Genomic DNA, 21146 nt, shown 5'->3' on the forward strand with positions numbered 1-21146 from the left:
CAAGTCTTGTTGAATAAAATCTAAGTTGCTAAGCCAAATTCAGTCATGTTTAGAAACTATTCCCAAAGGTATCACTGCAGATGGAGAAGACATCTAAAGACCATTTCGCTTATAAAAGATACAAATGTAGTCCAGAAGAGCTCTTTTCTATTTTAAAGTAATTCAGACTTGCAGAAACAACTCAAGAACAAATGCTTCATTAAATTCTCAAGCTCTTTGTCCTGTTCTAGACATTCTCAAACATTTTGTCACACCTTCTCAAAGAGTCAGAAGTGGAAAGCTTGATAATATAATTATTGAATGCATAGTAAAATTCCCATCAGAGGGTTTTGGAGGCACCAGGAAGGATGGTGTATATTTATTCTCACTAGAGTATTACTGTTCACTCTCAGATGACTTGTCTTATTAACATAAGCCAAATGGGTCACTGGCTGCCTGTCTGAGGGAATGTCTAGCATAAGAGATTCTGTCCACGGAGCTAAATCAACAGGGAAATGCAAGGCCAGTTACCTTCTCTCTGATGCACAGAGCTTAAGGTAGGTGCAAATACTCCTGTTTGAGCTCCTGTGGCGTCCAGCTGCTTCCTGACATCCTCAGCAATCTGGCATACTCTGGAAAGGACACATTTCTGAGTGGCTTAGCCACTTCCTGCTCCAAAACAAGGCTAAACTGAAAGCAGTTAGGTTCAGCCCAGGAGAAGTGGGAGGTAATATTAGGATTAAATCCCACATTAGAAAAGTGTTCCTGCAGGCTGTCCTCTATAGATGCTTGTTCTCTGAGAGCTCTGACCCCACTGTCACCCTGCAGACAGCCCTCTGGCTTTTCTCCACACACACCTCCTCTTTTACAGGAGATTTTTTACAGGTCTGCATGGTTTGTTCCTGCTGAACTCATCATTATTGTCCTCAGCCCTTTTTGTTTTGTTTTTCCCCAGGTTTTGTTTGTATGCCCTTCATAAATCAGTGTCTGTACTGCGGAAGAATCTGGTGATGACAGAGAATAATCTTTCCTTGGTAAGCATGTCATCTTGTGCCCAAAATATTTTGGTTCCCAGTATCTTCTTGATTGGACGTGTCCCTGTTTGGCATGAGAACACATTACATAATTCATATCTCACTTTTGTGTTCAAGATTGAAATGAAGAAGAATTGTCAGATGATGATGGCTTTGGTACTTTGCCAGCTGCTTAGTTCCATTGGTTATGTTCACAATCCAACTCTGAAGCTATTAGCATGGCTAATTGTGTGACTATAGAGGTAAATTTGTCGAAAGAAACTTGTTAAAGAAGAACTAAGCTACTGGACAATCTGAAAATGCTCAGCTTTGTTTTGCTTCTTGGGGAATGAAATTACACACTCCTGAAGATTTGCCAAAGTCTAGAGACATTCATGTGATGCACCTGCTCCTGTCAAAAATGGCGTTGAATTTCTTATGTGATTTACTAACATGTCATGACTAATGCACTGCTGCTGATCCAGCATGAACTCCTGCTACAGAGCATGAACTGTGTTGTTGAGAATCAGTCTTTGCAGGAAGTCCTTCTTCAGTGCACTCTCATGCATACACTTTAAATGTATCAGATTGTATTATTCCTTCTCTCCAGGGTCTTTTTCTGTTCTTTCATGGAACATTTTAATTCTTATCTCTTATGATTATGCAAAAAGTAGAAAAAATATTTAGGGGCACACTGCTACACACTATAATGCAGCACTGTGTGTGCAAGGGAACAGGCTGGGACACTCAGCTGTGGCAGAGAATCTCATGGTCAAATGAGGAACTGTGTACAGGAAAACATGGCAGGGACTTGATGTTTTCCTGTGGATTGTTGCTGAGATTTACAATTTCCATTGCCACAGAATGGACAAAGGTTTGTCCTCCATCAATGTGGGACCTTGCACAGGGGTAAGAACTGCTGTGCCAGGAAACCATCCTGTTCATGGTTATTCTTTTGGTGTATCGATCATTACAGAATTATTTTTACCATGTTGGGATCAACAACAACAAATCCTATAAAGATATTTTTGTTGCAATGTTGAAATGACCTGTCTACATGAAAGTTTGAAGAACAGCTTGGATACTGACACAGAGTGAAGGGCTGTGATTTTTATGCTGGTCTGCTTCCAGGGCAGGGGTCCCTACCCTGAAATGCAGTTCTTGTCTTGAATATCTTGCCAGTCATGGTAGCCAGCAATTTATACTTGTAGCTAAAAGACAAGGGATACAGCTTGTGTGAGCCTGGGATTGGTTATCAAGCACCCTGTCTTGAGGACAGCGTTCTGTAAGGATATCAGTGGTTGTCTAATAAGGAATGAGGAGGCTGTCCTTCCTGCAACCTAGAATGCCTTCCCAAGGTGTCAGATTGAGCCTTAAACCCTTCAGATAAAAATCCAGTTTTAATTGTTTATATTAGTCTTTCTGAAGGAAAACCATGAATTGTGCAAGGGTATGCAGTCCCTGACATAAGAGCAAAAGCTAACATGAAATTTTGCCTTCCTGAACTCGGCATCTGACAGCTTAAAATTTCTGAAATAAGTTTGCTGCACTTTTGTGGTCCCTCACAGGTGATTTGCATTAATGTTCTTCATGTTTTGACTTTCTTGTTGGGAAAAAAAGTTTAACAGAAAAATAGTGTTGTGTTCCAATGATAAAAAGAAATGCCCACATTTTTTTAAGAACTTCATTAGCATTCTAGATGCTGGAACAGAGTGCACACACAGCAAATATGCTGATGATACAGAACTGGGAGTTGTGTCTGATACATCACATAGCTGTGCTGTTATTCAGAGGGATCTTGACAAGTTAGAGAAACAGGCTGACATAAATTCTGTAAATGAAAATGGACAGTTCCATACCTGGGGAGAAATAACCCCATGTACCAGCACAGGTTTGGGGATGACTGGCTGGAAAGCACAAAAAGACCTGGTAGACACAAGGCCAACAGCATCCTGGGTTTCATGATGAAAAGTGTTCTGAGGTTTTGCATAAGATTATAGAAACAAGTTCAACCCAGTAGAGGGTTATTGGGCATTAGTGATAATATTTGGTACCTGGATACCAGTCTGGTGTCCACCAGAGCGACTGAAAGTGATTGGAGCCATCCCACAGTCTTTCATAACACTGTAAAAGAAAGGACAGAATGTGAATCCTTTAAGTTACATGCTGCTCTTGTGAATTCCCTAAAAAACTTGCATTTAAAGTGTAGAAAAGTTTGAAGTCTAAGTCTATTTGTTGAAGAGCAAATAGACCTTGTAACTAGCCATTGTCCATTCTCTTTGCTTTGGATTATGTCACAAAAGATATGTAATGGATGATCTATATTTTTTAAAGCAATCACAGCATGTTTTAAATCAAATGTTTTTATTTCTTTCATAATAAATTATCTTACAGTGCTTTGCACAAACGAATGATATTGTGGATTTTTTTAATAGAAAAAAATCTGCAAATTTTAAAAATTAAAAATACCAGTTGGCTTTTCTGTTATAAATGGTACATTTGGGCAACACAAAATTCCCACATATTGCACTGTGCTGAACTTCACTGCACACCCTGTAACTTACAGAGGATTATCGGGATCAAAACGGAATATTAATAGAGGTGAAATGGAAAATTAATTTCTCCTCACTTTGTGATTTGTTGCCATACATGGAGGACAGGCATCATTTTGCAGTGACACACTATTCCTGGAGTCAGGCTGCCTGTCAGCTGGTAAGTGCTGATGTAAAGGTAACTGATCTTGGGAAAAACATGGATCCATAATAGGCATAAATATACACCTCTCAGAGAAAGCTTAAAATAGACGCATCTGATACCTTGTTTTTATTGCAGAGACTTCCAAGTCCATAATAATCTTGATGTGAAAGAGTGGCAGGTATTTCTTAGAACATAAGAACTCCATTCCCTTTCCTGCTATCAGAGGTGGATGGACACATCCCCGTTCCACAGAAACTATTTTTCTTGAGTGACTTTATTTCCTTAAGGCTAACTAAAGAAAGTGCTTTCCCTTGAATAATATAATGCCCAAAAAAAAACCCCCAAGTATCTCTATTTGTGACTTGTAATTTAAGGTTTGATACTGGCAATTTTTTTCACTGTGGGGAATGTCCACCATTTGTACATGCTGCTGGGCTTTTTCCAAATAAAGAGGAATTATGAATAAATATTATTTAAGCAGTGATAAGTAGAGGTTTGCAATCTTTAAAGGCAAATGTATAATTTCAAAAGAAAGAGCAAAGATGACTCTAGGAAATGTCTGAAGAAAAGGTCTACCAGGTTTGGGTATATTCTGTGTTTTTCCACCCAATTTCATGCCCAGTTGCCCAGTACCTCGATGACTGTCTCTTTGGGCCATGGGAAACAGATCAGTTTCCCAAATCTCTGCTTTTTCTGGCATTTCAGGAGGGGCAGGCAGGTTGTGGCTGGTGCCTTCACACACTACAAGTGCTTGTGAGCAGGAGCGCCCAAAGAAAGAGCTGAAAACGTCTAAGGAATGGGAACAAAAGGTACTGGTGGGGACTGGGAGGACAGAAAGTATTTAGGACACTCCTGAGAGAGTATGTGCTCACTGGGCACTGCAGGGTGAGCTATTTTACAAGCAGGTGACTCTTGTAAATACAGATTGAGTGTGACCTTCATGCAAGCAAGTGTGAAGCATAGAGCAGTGAGATCATGGTCCTTCTCATGGGGTCAGCCTAACCCCTGAAGTGGCATATCCTGTGCAGAAACACTGAGTTTTGGGTCTTGGAAAACACTTCCAGTCAGGTACTGTCAAGTTACTGAAAGGATTCATTTGTGAAGAAAGAAATATTTCTTTCTGAACAAGGTGGCCATTAGAATTAGTACTGAGCAGTAAACTCCTTCTCCCACTGTTTGAAAACAGCTTTCCCTTTACTCACCTCTCCACTGCTTTTTGTTTTCTCCTGCCTCCTGATCCATACTGCATGTCTCTCCCTGTCTCTTGTTCCACCCCATCAGAATTATTAAAATGCTCATGAGAATGGATGAACTCCTCTATGATGAGAGACTTGAAAAGATTGTCTTGAATGATGATGGGTCACACTTGCTGAGTGATTGAAAAGATAGTCCAGGGAGATGAAACTGATGCAAGATGGATTTATTTATATAGCTCCACTGAGGAGAGGGAAAAAAAAAAAAAGAGAAAAAAAGGCTGAAGGAAAATATTAGGAGCAAAATGAATGAATGCAAAGAGTCTATTTGCTAATTCATTTTGAAAATTAGAGGTAAGTTTCTGATCTAAAACACTTATATATCCATATTTTGAGAACTTTAGAGGTAAAAAAATTTTATAGAAATTAAGATCTGGAAGATGCCATAAAATTTCAGGAGTTCCAATGTTTTTCTGCTCAAGAAGTTTTGGCTTTGTCATGGATAGCAAATGAATGACAGGGATATTTATCAAGCTTCTCTAGCCAGACAGATGTGTAAAGCACAAACTATAGTCTTAGATAGACAAATGATATACCAAAATGCCCACTCATGAATAGCAATCTGCAAATCAGAAAATTAATTTAACAAAAGCCTTCGTGACATGCCAAACATTTCTCATCATTAGGGAGAGAATTGTCTGGGGGAGAACCATGTGCCTTGTAAACACTGAATTTATAACAAGGGCTGGGAATTTTGCACTGACTGTGGTGACTCTATATCTGTTCTTCTAAAATGACTGATGGGATGGCCTCTTTCCAGAGTTACTGGAAATCATTATATTACATCACTTTTTTTTTTTTTTTTTAACTTTGCTTCTCTTTGTCTATGTTATTAGCAGGAGATTAGTTCTCCCTGTGCTCTCTGGCATGCACCTGCCCTCTCTTCTGGATGAGTTGCTCACTGGAGGTTATACAATACCATGCTAGGAAAGGGTTCATTCATGCCACATTGTACTCCTGACACTAGCAGGGGAATCACATTCTTCCTGCACATGCCACTTTGTTGGCCTGCACCAGAAGAGCCCTGGATGCTCTGCATAAAACAAAATCCAAACTTCCTTGTTATGCAGATAATCCACTGTCTACTAGATGCCATGCCATGGGCTCTTCCCAAACAATCCAAGAAGCCATTGCATGTGTGGATTGTTTCCTGGGCATGTTAACAAGTCTTTTGCCAGGACTGCTCTGTCAGGACTGCCACATGGACATCTCAGCTGAGGACATGAGGGAGCTGCTGCTGTGGCAAGAACTGCATGAAGCCCAGCACTTTCCTCTGAGCTAAATGCAAGACATCATCAACAGCCCTGTTTCCCTACAGCTTTGAGGAGACCCACACCAGGTGGTTGCTCTGTCATGCCAGGGACCAGAAATTTTTTCTGAGGGGGAAAACTGTCAGACTGACACAGGGTCAGTGTTTCTTTCATAGTTTGGAGAGGGTGAGTTACTTCAGCTGTACTGCACTGACTTCTAAGACTCCTCTCTGGCCCAGTTTTCCCTTCCTTCTATCCCTGTCCCTCAGGAGATGGTGATGCTGTTCTGACCCAGGGCTGACTGAGCCATGCTGGCTGTGGTAGGCAGGTTCTAAGCTCTCCCACTCCTCCCTGTTCAGTGGGTCTGGGATGACAGCAGAAGAGGATGACAGCACGCCCACTCACTAATCCTTACTCCCATAACTTCTGGGAAGTGCTTGGTTGAGCAGCAATCGAGGGAGGGCAGGACACATTTAAGCACAGAGCATATTGTTGTGTGAAATCTTCACAGGAAAATTCAGGAAATTCCCTGACAACTTTTCTGCATTAATGTCTACTACAATTTTTGATACTGAAGATGGGGGTGGGGGCAGTTGGGGGATAGCACAAAGAATCTCATGCAGACATTTCTTAGGGTACCTGTGATGTACCTAACACATTCCCTAAGGAGCCCTGATGCCACACAGGAGATGTCTGTCCAGGTGAATTCTATGGAAACCAGACAAGGGGGACATTTCTATTGCCTCTTTCCTCCTGCCAAAAAAAGAAAAGGTGTCCTCCCCACCTACACAGAAAATCATCATTGGAAAAATCTGTTTTCCAGGAATTTTTTCAGTACAACAGCCTAGGGAGGTTTTCACCCCTTCTGTGCTTTCATATAGAAATTTATTCTCAAGAGGAGTTCAAGCTCTGCACAACCACTGCAGGATTGACACACAAAAAAAATATGAGAGTAACATAAACAGTGTGCACGCAAATGTGGGTGTGCTTTCATTTTTCCTTTAAGTTCCATTTCAGTTTCCTGAATTTGGAGGACCCCCACATTTTAGCATAATTTATGATGTCCTGAATTGTATAAATCTTGGTGTTCTTTTTATAGGAACAGATTATATACTCTGTGCAGCTGACAGAGACAAATGCCACACTTACTCCCTGGAGAATTCTAATCTCCCCCTCAAATTTTAAGATGTCAGTGAAAAACAATCTCCCTGTTTCTGAAACCCAACCCCAAGGAGCAATGATACTACCATCCATAAAAATAACTGGTCTGGGATCCTTAGGGATGTATCACTGACAGAATTGTTCAGGCCAAGACAGTGCAGATGTCCACATCATAAATCTGGAAAGGTTACGGTTCATGTGTTGCAGAATATAGAGGAGAGAACGTTCATGGCCCAAAGAGTGCCTCCCCTATGAGAAGAACCATCCTTTGGAGACCATTTAGTGTCACATATTCCTCAAAACACCTGTAATTAATCTGCACAGCTCATCACCACTAATGCAGTGGCTACTGAAGTTTTCCATTCATTCAAAAATCTGCCAGACAAATCCATGAGAGGAAAACCAGGTGCAGACTCCTGATCCCACAAACAACAAAGACAGAAGGACTGGGATGTGCCCGAACCAGGAGCACTTGAGGAATGGGGAAGCGTTAAGGAAAAGCCACAGCACGTCTGCCTGTCTCATCATTCGTGTGCTTTTCAGCCTCAGGTGTTATCGAGGCTGAGCCAGGACAATGCTCTGGGCTGGCCTTTGTGTCCTGGCATGTCTGCCACAAGAAGCCAACAGGCAGCAGCAGGGCAGGGATGTCCCCCTTGCCAGGAGGCCATAGAGAGCCTGGAGCCCAGGTGCTGCTGCTCTGCAGCCAGGACAGCCTCTGTTTGCACAGGCAGTGCCAGACACAGCCACTGCTTGTGCCTCTGGGCAGAGCACACACCTGGCAGGCAAAGCTCTCTGTGTGTTCATGGAGTGCACAGAAAGCTGCTGGAGCCAGGGCCAGCTGGGGCCTCTTCTTGCCAGGGCAAATCAGCTTGTGCCATGCCTGGTGGTTCTGGCTCCAGGCTGATGTGGGTTTCAAACTTGGCAAGTCAAGTTTGCAAAATGCCTGAGACAGAGCGTGGGGAGGCAACGCGATGTAGGATAGATTTGTAAGGATCTGAAGCACCTGAAAGCAAGTGGGTGGCTCACTAGTGCCCCTTGGGTGCTGGCCAAGGCCCAAGAGCTTTAAATTGAACTATTCCAAGCTTCTCCCTCAAGGGAGTTTCTTTGCTCCCCTGTGGTCTCATGAACTCCCCTTTTCCCTTGAGTAATTTCTGAATGTGTAATGCTGGGATAGCACAGAATATTTCAGCAGAGGAGCCACCAGAACTTTATACAGAGCAACCCTAACAGTTTCCAAAGTACCACACTGATACACTCCACATCACTGTGCCTCTTTGGGAAACCCACAGAACACGTGATTTTTGCTGATGCTCTCAGCTCTTATTTTCAGTCACTCTTTGCTGCTGTGCTCTCATCTTACCTCTGAACTAATGGGGATTGTTTTATTTACTGCACTGTTACACAGCAGTGGATCAAATATTAAGTTACCATCTCAGTTGTCAAGACAGCAACAAACAATCCAGATTTTCCTGTTATAATGCAGATTTTCCAGCAGTCACAGCTAACTTGGTACACCTGTGACTGGGTTTAGATGAAAGGGATTTAATGAGTAGTACAGGCTTCTCCCACAAGGCTTGTGGTGTTCCCTATTTCTCAGAAGAGTTATTGGAAGAACTCTGCCAATTAAACAGGTGCTATCATACCTCCTGTTGCTCTTTCACCCTGGGATTTCCTATTAGTTTCTTTAATTAGAGCTTTTTGCTAGCCTCCAGCTGACTGAATACTGATGCCCAATATATGTTTTAAGGCTGAAGAACTGGCAAATTGCTAGTCCAGTAAAAAGCACAGGTATTATCTCCTATTCTCCCTCCCCATTGCCTTTTCAATCCTCCTACATTGCAGATCAGGAAAGATATCTTGACCTGAAGTTTTCTCAGCAGGACAGGACTACACCTACAACAAATCTTCACCACCTATAATCCAGACAACCAGCTGAGCCAGCAATGGGCAGCAGTGCCACTCACACCCACATGCTGGGGGATCCCTCAGGGACCCTTTATCCACCTGTAGAGAGTTTGCAAACTCTGTCTGCTCTTCCTCAATGTGACTTGTCTCCCTCAGGAGTGTAGCAGCTGGGTAAAGTCAGCACCCTGATAACTCTGCTGGTTATGGAAGCCCAGTGCTCATGAATGTGAAGGGAAGGCCAGCCCATGACGTGGGCAGATATGTGCTTCTTCTTGGATCCTGACATCCCCGCTGACTTCTTCCTGCCATCCCCTTGAGGTAAGTCTGTGGTTTGTAGCTCTGGCCTCAGTCCACCTGCCCTACTGATGGCTTCATCACAAACTCTATCTTTCTGAGTGTGATTTTCATTTGCTTAAGGTAACAAGCAGCTAGCAGCTGACAGGAAAGGCTCCAGCAGGCCCCCATTTTCAAGCCAAAATGCATCTATTACTCAGCTTTTTAATGCCCTCTAGATGATGGAGGTGCATGAGTCCCTTATGCTGAGACAATATTCCCTAAATGTTCGCAGTATCTCCTATCCCATTTTTTTGGCTTCAGGATACAGGAGCCCAGCTGAGAGATTTCTTGTCTGTGACACATCTCTTTTCATACTATGGCTCTCTTTAACGGTTTCATTTTATTAATATTTATAGGAAATAGTGACATATATAAAGACAGGTTTTTGCTCTCTACTTGTTAGAGCTTGAATTCCCAACTAGGAAAGGCTTTGGGCTTGCTTGCCACCATGGATAATCCCTGCCTTATCTAGCTGGGACTACAGCAGATCAAGAACAGTATTGGGCATAGCTATCCATGGAGTTTGTGTTCTTATCCCCTGGCTCCAAGTTCCATTAGATAGGTAAGAGTGTCACTGGCATGTTAAACACCAGGACTCTCCATGTTCACTGAGGCACAGGGATGCTACCACACCTATAAGCAGAAGAAATCTGAATGCATGGGCAACAAAAAGGAAATCTGAATGAACTGGGAGTTACATATCCCTGGATGTGCACAAAAGATTGCATTTGCAATGGCTGAGAACAGTCTGAATGCATCTGAATCGCCAAAACTGGCCTTAGGAAGGAGAAAAACTCAGTTAACTGCAATAAGCTTTATCTGACAAGCCCTATTCATTCAAAGTTGCAGGCAGATTAAATCTCTGTCACTCCAATCCCTTAATGCTATTGGCAAATTTGCAAAGGTGCAATCTGTGACTCACTCACAGGGCTTTGATGGAGATTTTGAAAGATAAGACTCCTTGTGAGCCACAGAGGTATTGCTCTCATTAACAACTGCCAGCCAGCTACTAATTAGCTGCTGATTGAACAGCTGAGACAGTTCAGACCATTTTCAAAGGTTACAACCACCCATTTGTCCAGGGCATCCTCAGCTTCCAAATGAGACGCCTGCAAGATACGCTGTGAAAGCACTTTACACAGCCTCAGGGTGTTCAGCAAGGTATTTCATATCATGTGTTATTTCCACCTCTATCTCCTCATGCAGGCACTAAAGTCAAGTTTCTAGTTTGTGAGTTGAATGGTGCCATGGATGGAGGCTCAGGATGGTGTCCTAAAGGGATACAGACTAGTAATGTTGAGATGCCTCCACTTTCCCACTTGACTCTGCTGCCTTGTTGTAATCCATGCTCCTGAATTCACAGCCAGTCACAGAACACAGGGCAGGGGAAGCCATGGTTAAGAGCTGGCAAAGGGTGAGGCAGCTGCCTGGTCTTCATCTCAAGAAGGATCTATTTTCAGCACAACAAAATCCTCCCTCTAACATGGGAATGTCAGCACTGCAGATCCTTGTCCTCTCCTCACTACTGTGCAGTAGCTGTAGTCTGAACTCCAGCCTGTAGCTGGAGTCTACCCTCAATCTGCCTCTTCTCTTTTGACTCCCCTGTGTTTTGCATCCAGCTGTAGTGGAGCCCAGCCCTGCAGAGATGGAAGCATTGGCAGAAAGTTAATAGAGGCACAATCGATTTTAATTCCCTTTTTTCATGAAGGTGTTGTTGCTTCTTCCAGCAGGTCCTTCCTTTCCCAAGGATAGATACTGCTGTTGCTCCTCCAAACCTTTCCAGAGTAACACTGCAGCTCCACTAGGGAATTAAACATGTCCAGGAACTTAGGCCAGTTGGCATGGAACTGTTTGTGCTTATAGAAGTAAACTATTTCTGTATCAAGCATGGAGAGGCTGGATGCAGACTGTATTGGGAAGAGTCCCAGAAAATGCCAGCTGTCCACTTATGACTTTAAATCTGTTTAGATGTGTTGTTGGCACAGGTCAAAATCTTGACAAGAAATATGGTAATGATTTATCAGTATAAGTGATTGGCTTCCCCTGTCTGCAAACGCTCCCTGGCATGAGGCAGTGTTCTAGGAAAGGCAGCATGAAATGGACTTTTCTCCAGGAGGACAAGGGGTAACAGATTTGAACTGAAAACCAGTTATATATTAGACATTAGAGAGAAATTCTTCCCTGTGAGGGTGGGGAGGCCCTGGCACAGGTTGCTCAGAGAAGCTGTGGCTACCCCTGGATCCCTGAAAGTGTCCAAGGTCAGGTTGGAGGGGGCTTGGAGCAGCTTGGGATAGTGGAAGCTGTCTCCGCTCATGGCTCTTTCAGGCTCTTTCCAAATGATTCCATTTTATAATTGATTCTCTAATTTCACTGCAGGAAATTAAAGAAGTAGTATCAGTATTGGTAGTTTCAATGACATAAAAACTTTGGATATCCACTGGTTTTCTGTGATGTTCTTCTCACACTTATCTCCATCTTTGACCTCTATAGACATACTCCAAATATTTTTCTTTCCCACTTTGCCTTGGAACTTCAATGTAATGTTTAGTTTATTTGCCTTGATATTATTCATTGAGATTACTTCTGAAATTCCTAGCCTGTGAACAAGGAGCCAAGATGGAAAAAAAACCAAACACACCAGTATTCCCTCAAAGATTACATAAGAGGTTTTCAGGTTATTTTTTCCATATGTTTTAGTTTAACTTTTTAAGCTACATTCCTCTTCAATATTTCTTACCTGTGCTTCCATTGTCTTTGTGTTTTCCTAGTTCAAAGCACTCCTGTCAATATGGATTAAGTCTCTGCAAAGCCTTTGCTAATATATAAGTTAATCTTGGAAGACTTATGCAAATTTGTGCTAATATCATTGGTTGTATAATCTGTCAAACTTCTGACATGTATCCAAGTCATTTATGGCACCATGCTATTTTGGAATGATTTTATCAATACATTTTCAAGCAAGATGTGTACATCACCTGCATTTTTCATATAGATTCTCTTCCTTTATACTTGTTGCTTTTTTAGTCAAAGTGTCAAAAATTGTCAACATTTTTCAGTTGGCCTGTAGCTCTCTCTTCCAATGAACAAGGTGTTTTACAGCAGTGTACTAAAATATCAGCAAAAGAATTTTCCCTTTTGTATATTCTTATTTAAGTGAAGGTAGAAGACAACAGTGAAATTAAAATATAAATATTTTAACATATTCATTTTTATTTTTACAGCATAACAAATTTTATGTAAGTAAGGGACTTCCTCTGGAACAGAAAATATACTGTGAGATGTCACCAGGAGCTGTCAGCTGGGATTTGCTAGATCAAGATGACCAGATTTGCAAGACTAATGACAGTTCACTAAAACAACTAAGACATTGAAATGTCTTTTTATATTGAAAGCTTTTCTAGTAGTTTGCAATTATGTGGTAGTTAGAAACACTCAGAGTAATGTCATTTCCCTCTATCATGCTTAGAGTGAACAGATATTTATGCTGCCTGCCCATACCTTTTGTCTTCCGGCTCTGTTGAAGCTTATAGGGAACTGATGATGATTTTAACACTCTCAATCACACAGTGTCAAATAAGATAAATCTGGACAGATGAATTCAGCTTTTCGTTCCAGCTATTTAATTATGCTGTTATTTGTTCTGATATTGAAACCATCATTATTTAAATCTCATTCCATAATGAAATACATCTAGTTATAGATTGTTGCAGTTTAATTGGTCTTTGAGTTCATCAGATAGTTGAATGTTTCCTACAAGACACGAGGCTGAAGTCCTCCCAAGCTATTAGTTAGGCTGTCTCTAAATTATCACCTGCTTTTGAAAGAAATAGAACTTCCCATTCCTGGTGAGATGCTGGCATTGCAGGAGCAAGTTTACAGCACTGCCACTGAGATGGCACGGTTTCTGTCATATGATACATCTTTGGGAACTATGACTCTCCTTGCTACTCAGGTGGACAGAGCGTGCCAGAACACCATTAAGATACTTCTAATTCTCCACTGAACTCTGAATTTTCTGAATTAACTCAAATGTAAGACCACATTCTTCAATACATGTAGTACTGCCCCAACTATGCTTGTCAAAAGTTACCTGCTGTTGAGTAGGACCAGAGCTAGACCAGGAATAAATATACTGAAGAATTTCAGTTTTATTAATGTATCTTGTTGAGATCATCTCCACTACCTTGATCCTAGATCTTGTGAAGCAAATACTGAAGCACTGCAAACTTTTGCTGTGCTAGCTCAGCATGATCTTATTTCCTTCTGTGCTTGTGCATGGAAAGAGACTTGAGAGGGACAAGGAAAAGGGTTCAGGTATACATCACCCTGCAAATGGTGGGCAAAGAGCAGCAGACATTCATATCAGAGAGAACACATAAGAAGAAATTAATTTCTCCAGCCATCCCCTGCTGAGTTTCCATTAAGTCCTGGCAGCAGTGGGAACCAGTGACTTCTTTTCTCAGCTGTTGCTGTAACCTAAAAAGGGCCCTGAAAGGCTCCTTTGAAAGTCACATTGAGAAGACAGGTCAGTGCTGCACTAGATGTGTGTCTTATGGAAAAGGCAGCAGGACAGTTTATTTTATGACATATATTTTATCATATTTTGAGGAGCTCAGTACATAAGCATTTTCCTCAGCTTCCCTGGTAGAGCACAGATAATTCTATTCTTCTCTCTGTACACTGAAAATTACCTGAATTTCTCATAATGCCTGAGTGCATATAAACATCATCAGGTTTGTTTCATAGGAGGGGTGTTCCAGTTCTTAGCCCTCCTTTGGAACCACTCTAACTGGTCCAGGACTTTCTTGTGATGGTAACTTCTTTTTCAAGTGATAGAGGAGCCAATATGGAGAAGGGTTGTGTTGGACCTTGTTATCACCAACAAGGAGGGGCTGATGGGGAATGTGAATCTCAAGGTCAGCTTTGACTGCAGGAACCATGAAATTGTGGAGTTAGAGATCCTTGGGGCAGCGAGGAGAGGACACAACAAGCTCACTGCCCTGGACTCCAGGAGAGCAGACTTTTCAAGGATAGCTCAGGAGTGCTGCATCCCAGCAAAGAGGAAGTCAGTCAAAAATGCCAGGACATATGCATGGATGAACAAAGAGATCCTGGATGAACTCAAATGCAAAAAGAAAGCCTACAGAGGGTGGGAGCAGGAACAGGTAGCCTGGGACGAATATAAAGAAATTGTCCAAGCAGCCAAGGAGCAGAGGAAAGCTAAGGCTGTGATAAAATTAAATTTGGCTAGGGACATCAAAAGCAACAAGAAAAACTTCTGTAGGAATGTTGGTGATAAAAAGAAGATAGGAGAATTTGGGCCCTCTTTGGAGGAAATCAGGTCACCTCATTACCTGGGATCTAGAGAAAGCTGAGGTACTCAAAGATGTTTTTGCCTCTGTGTTAACCTGCAAGTGCTTAAGCCACATCCTCCAATTTGCAGAAGGCAAAGTCAGGAACTGGGAGAATGAAGAACAACCCACTGTAGGAAAAGATCAGGTTTGAGACCATTTAAGGAACTTAGAGGTGCACAAATCCATGGGACCTGACAAGATCCATCCACAGGTCCTGAGGGAACTGGCAGAGGAAATGGCTAAGCCACTATCCATTATACTTAAGAAGTTGTGGCTGTCTGGTGGAGTTGCCACTGTAAAAGGAGAAACATAACCAGAGGTGTTTAATATCTCTTTAGCCAACAGCAGCAGTGGGTTCAGGGGCATCCTCAGCAAGTTTGCCAATGACACCAAACCTCATGTTCCTTGTTGAAAGGTGTATGGGTATTCAAATGGCATAGATTTCTACAAGCCCAAATCTTTACTTCAAGATTTCTTTTATTTATGATACAGATTGACAGGTCAGACTTGGAAAAAAAGACGTAAGAAACAACTGAGGTCCTGTCCTGAATATGGGTACTTTCTGATTAATTAAAACATCATCAAGAAAAGAAAGAAACATCTGTTGGTAAGCTTCACTGATCTGCATAGCAGAAATCACAGCACATCTCATGATACTCAGCACAAATCCATGCACAGGCTTATTATTCCTGGAGAATCTCCTACTTCTTTTGCAAGTGTACAGATTGGTATATCTGTACTAATGTAGGTATGCTCCACTTCATGTATCAGAAGTGACCTCACATTACTCTCTGAACCTACCCCAGTAATAATTCAGCTACACCCCAGCCTCTTATTTCTGTGACAAAATATTTGTCCCTTATACTATCTTGCCCTGTCTATGAATCTTACCAGCACATCCGCCAAATGCTTTTCATAATACTTACTTCCCCCTTAGTGGCTTGCCTAATGTATTCCTCTTAGGCATTTCTTACAAGATTCACACCATCACAAGAGCAAGATAAAAGCTGCCATTCCCATTGTACAGCTGCGATAGCTGCAGCACAGACATACCAAGCAATCCATCCCAGGTCGTGCAGTGAGTTGGTGGGAAAGCCAGCAATAGAATCCATAAGTCCTGAATCCAAGTTCTTTAAGTGCTTTGACTAGTCCAGATTCCCTCCTTAACACCCCTGTCACATTATTTATAGGAGATGTATTCATATAGCCACTAAGACATCAAAATTTTCTAATTATATCTAGTCATGTCAAATGACAATTATGCCCTTAGTTCAGTTTGCCAGACAATGCTTAGCCAGAGAGGGTTTGCCAAAATATTTTTGACCGAAGAAAGAGCAGGCATCTGTAGCATCTGCAGGCGAGATCGTATAAAATGTCCCTGCAACACGTCTGCCCTGGCTCTACAGAAAGCTCCAAGGTAAGAGATGGGGTCTGCAGGCTGCCAGGAAGGGATGGCAGCCTAATGTGCCACCACATTGCTGCTGCCTCCGGCCTTCCTGTGCAGGAGGAGACTCCATTACAAATCTGTTTTCAAGGCACCTGCATGTTTTCACTCTTGATTTTTGTGCAGCAGCAATTTGGGAACTGCCATTTCTGTTTTACAGCACTGACCAGCTGCCAGCCCACAAGCCACACATCTGGTGTCACGAGAGGTAAGAAGCTGATTTACTAATTCTTAGGGGCAGAGACAGATCCTCTTGGGTGTGTGTATGGCTGAGTGAATGGTCACTGTTTCACTGTATATTCTTAAGTCCACTGTAGTCACAGTATAAGGTGGTGGGGTGTTGAGGGTTGGTAAGGTTTTCAAGTGAATTATTGAATCATAAAACAGTCCAGGTTGTAAGGGATCTCATAAGGTCATCTGGTCCACTCTTTAAGGAGCTGTGTTTGAAGTCTCTGACTACTCATGGCAGGCCAGAAAATCCCCATAGGGACATTCTTCACTTCTGCTTAACTCACCTAACAGGGAGTGAGGTGTACTGCCTTCCCATCATTGCTGTTGTTGCTGTGTAACTGAACTAAGAATACAGTGGGAAAACTGCAAAATTCAGCATTTTGTCTCAGAGTATGTAATGTGATATTTTGTCTGAAATTTGCCATGGAATCATTGAAGCAGTAAGAGCTGCAATAGAAGAAACCAAGCTCTGCTGGTCACCTCTGTAAAAGGCAATGCTGCCATTTGTTCTTTACCTCACAAGAAATGGAAGATGCAGCCCCCCTCCTCTGGAAGCCACCTACCTGTTCCTCCAGAGACAAACAAAGAAATATCATATTATGTTTTCTCATTTTAGTACAAATAAATACAAGATTGAATGTTGTGTAAATATCAGGTACCTAACTCTATACAGAAAGAGATAATTAAATGTTTTCTTAAGCTGCTCACTCTTTGTTTTGTTTTTTTTTTTCCCTCAGGGCAGGGGGAAGAAAAATATTTTTTAGATAGATTAATTCAGGCTTTTAAATTCCTTATTTTTAAATACTTCATTAGAGCTTTAAATCTTTGAACCTCGTTTTTCTCTAAAATTCTACTACCTTTTAAAAAACAAAAGAAAGTACTAGAAAAGGAGCTATCTCAGTGTGGTTTGAACAACATTAATCTTCTTTTAGCAGTCATGTTGCAATTTATGCCTGGATTCAAGGAGTCAATAAAATTAGAGAAAATTGTATTATTAATACAATTATAAAAAAGTTCTAAATACTGAAACAGTCATTAAGAAGCTAGAATTTTCAGTATGCAGTTCAGACAGCGGAGCAGGAGCATTCTGACCTTTGTGAAAAACTATCAATTGTGAGAAAAGAGCATTATAATAATTTCAAATTAATTTTAAGAGTGCTGAAGCAGTTGAAAGGATTTTTGAGGTTCTTAATTCCACAGTACAGTGCCTGGATAGTTAAATTCTTAGTGTCTATAGATTATTCAAATGTGATTTTAGTATAAGCCAAATAATCTCCCAAAATATAATTTTGACATTTTCCATAAATATAGAAAAGCACCAATGCAAAAATTTGCAGTTCCTTCCAAAAGGCTACAAGTAGTATTAACATAGTTTCTTTTTTCTCCACAACTTCTCTTTTCTTCTCCTAACAAGTGCTTACTTTCTGGCAAATTTGAGCAACATATCTGCTCTTCCACAGTGCTCTCAGCTGACAAGCCCCTCCATAAAGTGCAGCCATGTCTTCGGACGCTGAGATGGCCATCTTTGGGGAGGCTGCTCCTTACCTCCGAAAGTCAGAGAAGGAGAGAATTGCGGCCCAGAACAAACCTTTCGATGCCAAGACATCTGTCTTCGTGGTACATGCAAAGGAATCCTTTGTGAAAGGGACAATCACGAGCAGGGAATCGGGAAAAGTCACTGTGAAGACTGAAGGGGGAGAGGTGAGTCAAAAGCAAGAGTGAAGGAAAACATATGATCCCCACTCTGGACTCTTAGCTGACATGCGTATCCTTTTTCCTGAGACAGACCCTGACCGTGAAGGATGACCAAATCTTCTCCATGAACCCTCCCAAGTATGATAAAATCGAGGACATGGCCATGATGACCCACCTCCACGAACCCGCCGTGCTGTACAACCTCAAAGAGCGTTACGCAGCCTGGATGATCTACGTAAGTGGCAGCAGCAGCTTCCTCTGGGCAGCCTCAGGAGCTGCTGGGCCAGGCTCAGGGGAAGCCAACGTGCTGTGTCCCTTCCTTGCAGACCTACTCGGGTCTCTTCTGCGTCACTGTCAACCCCTACAAGTGGCTGCCGGTGTACAACCCCGAGGTGGTGTTGGCCTACCGAGGCAAGAAGCGCCAGGAGGCCCCTCCACACATCTTCTCCATCTCTGACAACGCCTATCAGTTCATGCTGACTGGTGAGTGGCTCTGTCTGCCTCAGGGGCATTGACCATTAAATTCTCTGAAGGGATACTCTGTCTCAGCACAGTGAAGAGACTTTTCCAAAGCTTTCTTGGTTCTGACACACACATCTGTTGGAGTTTACTGTCCTCACAGCATTGTTTCCACTGTGTTAAATTAAAGTCACTTCTGTACTCAGTGATGTGCTTTGGAGGTTTGCTTGTTCAAGTCAAGCTGACTTCAGGCACAACATTAAACTTACCTGAGTATGTTTCATTCTCTCTCTGTTGTTCACTGAGTTTTAAGTACCATGTTTCTGCCTTGTTCACAGATCGGGAGAACCAGTCCATCCTGATCACGTACGTACACCCCCTGCACGGGTCCCTGCAGGGCTGCCCGGTGCCAGGGCACCTCCTGCCTGACCAGGCACCCTCTGCTTCTCTCTTGCCTTTGGCAGCGGAGAATCCGGGGCCGGGAAGACTGTGAACACAAAGCGTGTCATCCAGTACTTTGCAACAATTGCAGCCAGTGGGGACAAGAAGAAGGAAGAACAGACATCAGGCAAAATGCAGGTAAATTAGTAGACACATCTTGGGATCAATGCTTTCCTTTGTTCCTGACATGATGTTTGGAAAGGATAACTAGCAATAATTATCACCTTGCAGGGAACGCTTGAGGATCAAATCATCAGTGCCAACCCACTGCTGGAGGCCTTTGGAAATGCCAAGACCGTGAGGAACGACAACTCCTCACGCTTTGTAAGTTGTTTAACAAAATTACTCCTGTAGCTTAGTAAACACGAATTTATGTCAGTCATTCTTTTCTGTTCAGCCATCATGTTTTCAAGAGTAAAACTGAATTTTCTTACCATGGCTTTGCCACTTGGCCTAAAGTTCATTCTCCAGATTTCACAGCACAAAAAATTAATTCTGTTTTACATTAAAATGCAAATAAAAATACCATGTAATGTAGTGTTTCTCCTAGAACATATTATAATGTTAAAAAATAGCTCTGTTTATTTTTACTTACATTTCTATTAATTTCCTAAGAGACAGACAGAATTGCACGAACAAATGGACTGAGGCTAGGAGAGATGGGAAAGAAAGAAAGAGATATTTTCTAATTGAATAGTATATTTGCTGTATTTCAGATTTAATTAATAAGACGTGAAGCTGTTTATTAGATCACAATTCAGATTTAAGCAGCTCAACTACTTAAACTGATATTTCTGTATCATTAAGGTAACTGCTCTCTTTGTGCAGGATATAGTTAGAATAATTTGTTGAATGAATTGCACACATTCCTTCCCATTTGTACACTCAGCACACTTAAAATACAGTTTTGCCACTGCTGATTATTTTCATGGTCAAAAATGAAAAAGATAACTTTATGTTAGTGGTGCAAATACAGAGATTTTAAGAAAATGTCTCTAAGTAGAAAACTTGTGCCAACTTCTTAACTTCAGATATACTTTCTGTGTTGTAAATCTTAAAACACTTTTATTCCTTTAAAGGGCAAATTCATCAGAATCCATTTTGGTGCCACAGGAAAACTGGCTTCTGCAGATATTGAAACATGTAAGACACTTCACAGCAGTTGACATTTCGTCTATTCCTCCATCCATCCATTCAACATATTTTCACCCCACCATCTACACTGCCATCCCTGTTTTCTTCCCATCATCTCTTTTTTTTTTCTTTTGCTGTTTTTTCTTTTTTCTAACAAAATTTTTCCTCCAGATCTGCTGGAGAAGTCCAGAGTCACTTTCCAGCTCAAGGCAGAAAGGAGCTACCACATCTTTTATCAGATCATGTCCAACAAGAAGCCGGAGCTAATTGGTAGGAAGAATTACTAACTTGGAGGAAGATTGCAGAATATCTGCCCACAATATTACTTGCTTAACTAAATTAAACCTACGTGACCCATCTTCTTATTTTCAGACATGCTCCTCATCACCACCAACCCATATGACTACCAATTTGTGAGTCAAGGCGAGATCACTGTCGCCAGCATTAATGACCAGGAGGAGCTGATGGCTACAGACGTAAGTAGCAATTCAGAGTATTTTAACTATTGGAATCTCCCAAGCAAGGCTTTTACTTTATTGTTCATATTGCAGAGTGCCATTGACATCCTGGGTTTCAGTGCTGATGAGAAAACAGCCATCTACAAGCTGACAGGGGCTGTCATGCACTACGGGAACCTGAAGTTCAAGCAGAAACAACGAGAGGAGCAGGCAGAGCCTGATGGCACAGAAGGTACCAGCAAAATCTTTAGCTGGCCTGTTAGAAATAGAAGTGGCAATAATAACTCAGTATTTGGAAGATGGAGTAGAAATGTGTTTAGGTGAGATGATATGAAA

General features: G+C 41.8%; 1 protein-coding gene across 1 annotated transcript in view; it reads left to right on the forward strand.

The window, feature by feature from the left end:
- The first annotated feature begins 928 nt into the window (after positions 1-928).
- The window catches only part of LOC137485072 (myosin-1B-like), a 32820-nt gene continuing 12602 nt past the window's right edge, over positions 929-21146 (forward strand). The window contains exons 1-14 of the mRNA XM_068209315.1: positions 929-1013; positions 3825-3867; positions 4395-4498; positions 16553-16600; positions 18084-18324; positions 18410-18553; positions 18645-18801; positions 19116-19143; positions 19242-19356; positions 19450-19542; positions 20298-20361; positions 20524-20622; positions 20725-20828; positions 20904-21042. Coding sequence (XP_068065416.1) covers positions 18121-18324; positions 18410-18553; positions 18645-18801; positions 19116-19143; positions 19242-19356; positions 19450-19542; positions 20298-20361; positions 20524-20622; positions 20725-20828; positions 20904-21042 — 1147 coding nt within the window. The 5' untranslated portion in view covers positions 929-1013; positions 3825-3867; positions 4395-4498; positions 16553-16600; positions 18084-18120. The remainder of the gene's footprint in view (positions 1014-3824; positions 3868-4394; positions 4499-16552; positions 16601-18083; positions 18325-18409; positions 18554-18644; positions 18802-19115; positions 19144-19241; positions 19357-19449; positions 19543-20297; positions 20362-20523; positions 20623-20724; positions 20829-20903; positions 21043-21146) is intronic.

Source organism: Anomalospiza imberbis, chromosome 19 (assembly GCF_031753505.1).
Source record: "Anomalospiza imberbis isolate Cuckoo-Finch-1a 21T00152 chromosome 19, ASM3175350v1, whole genome shotgun sequence".
NCBI classification, from domain to species: domain Eukaryota; kingdom Metazoa; phylum Chordata; class Aves; order Passeriformes; family Viduidae; genus Anomalospiza; species Anomalospiza imberbis.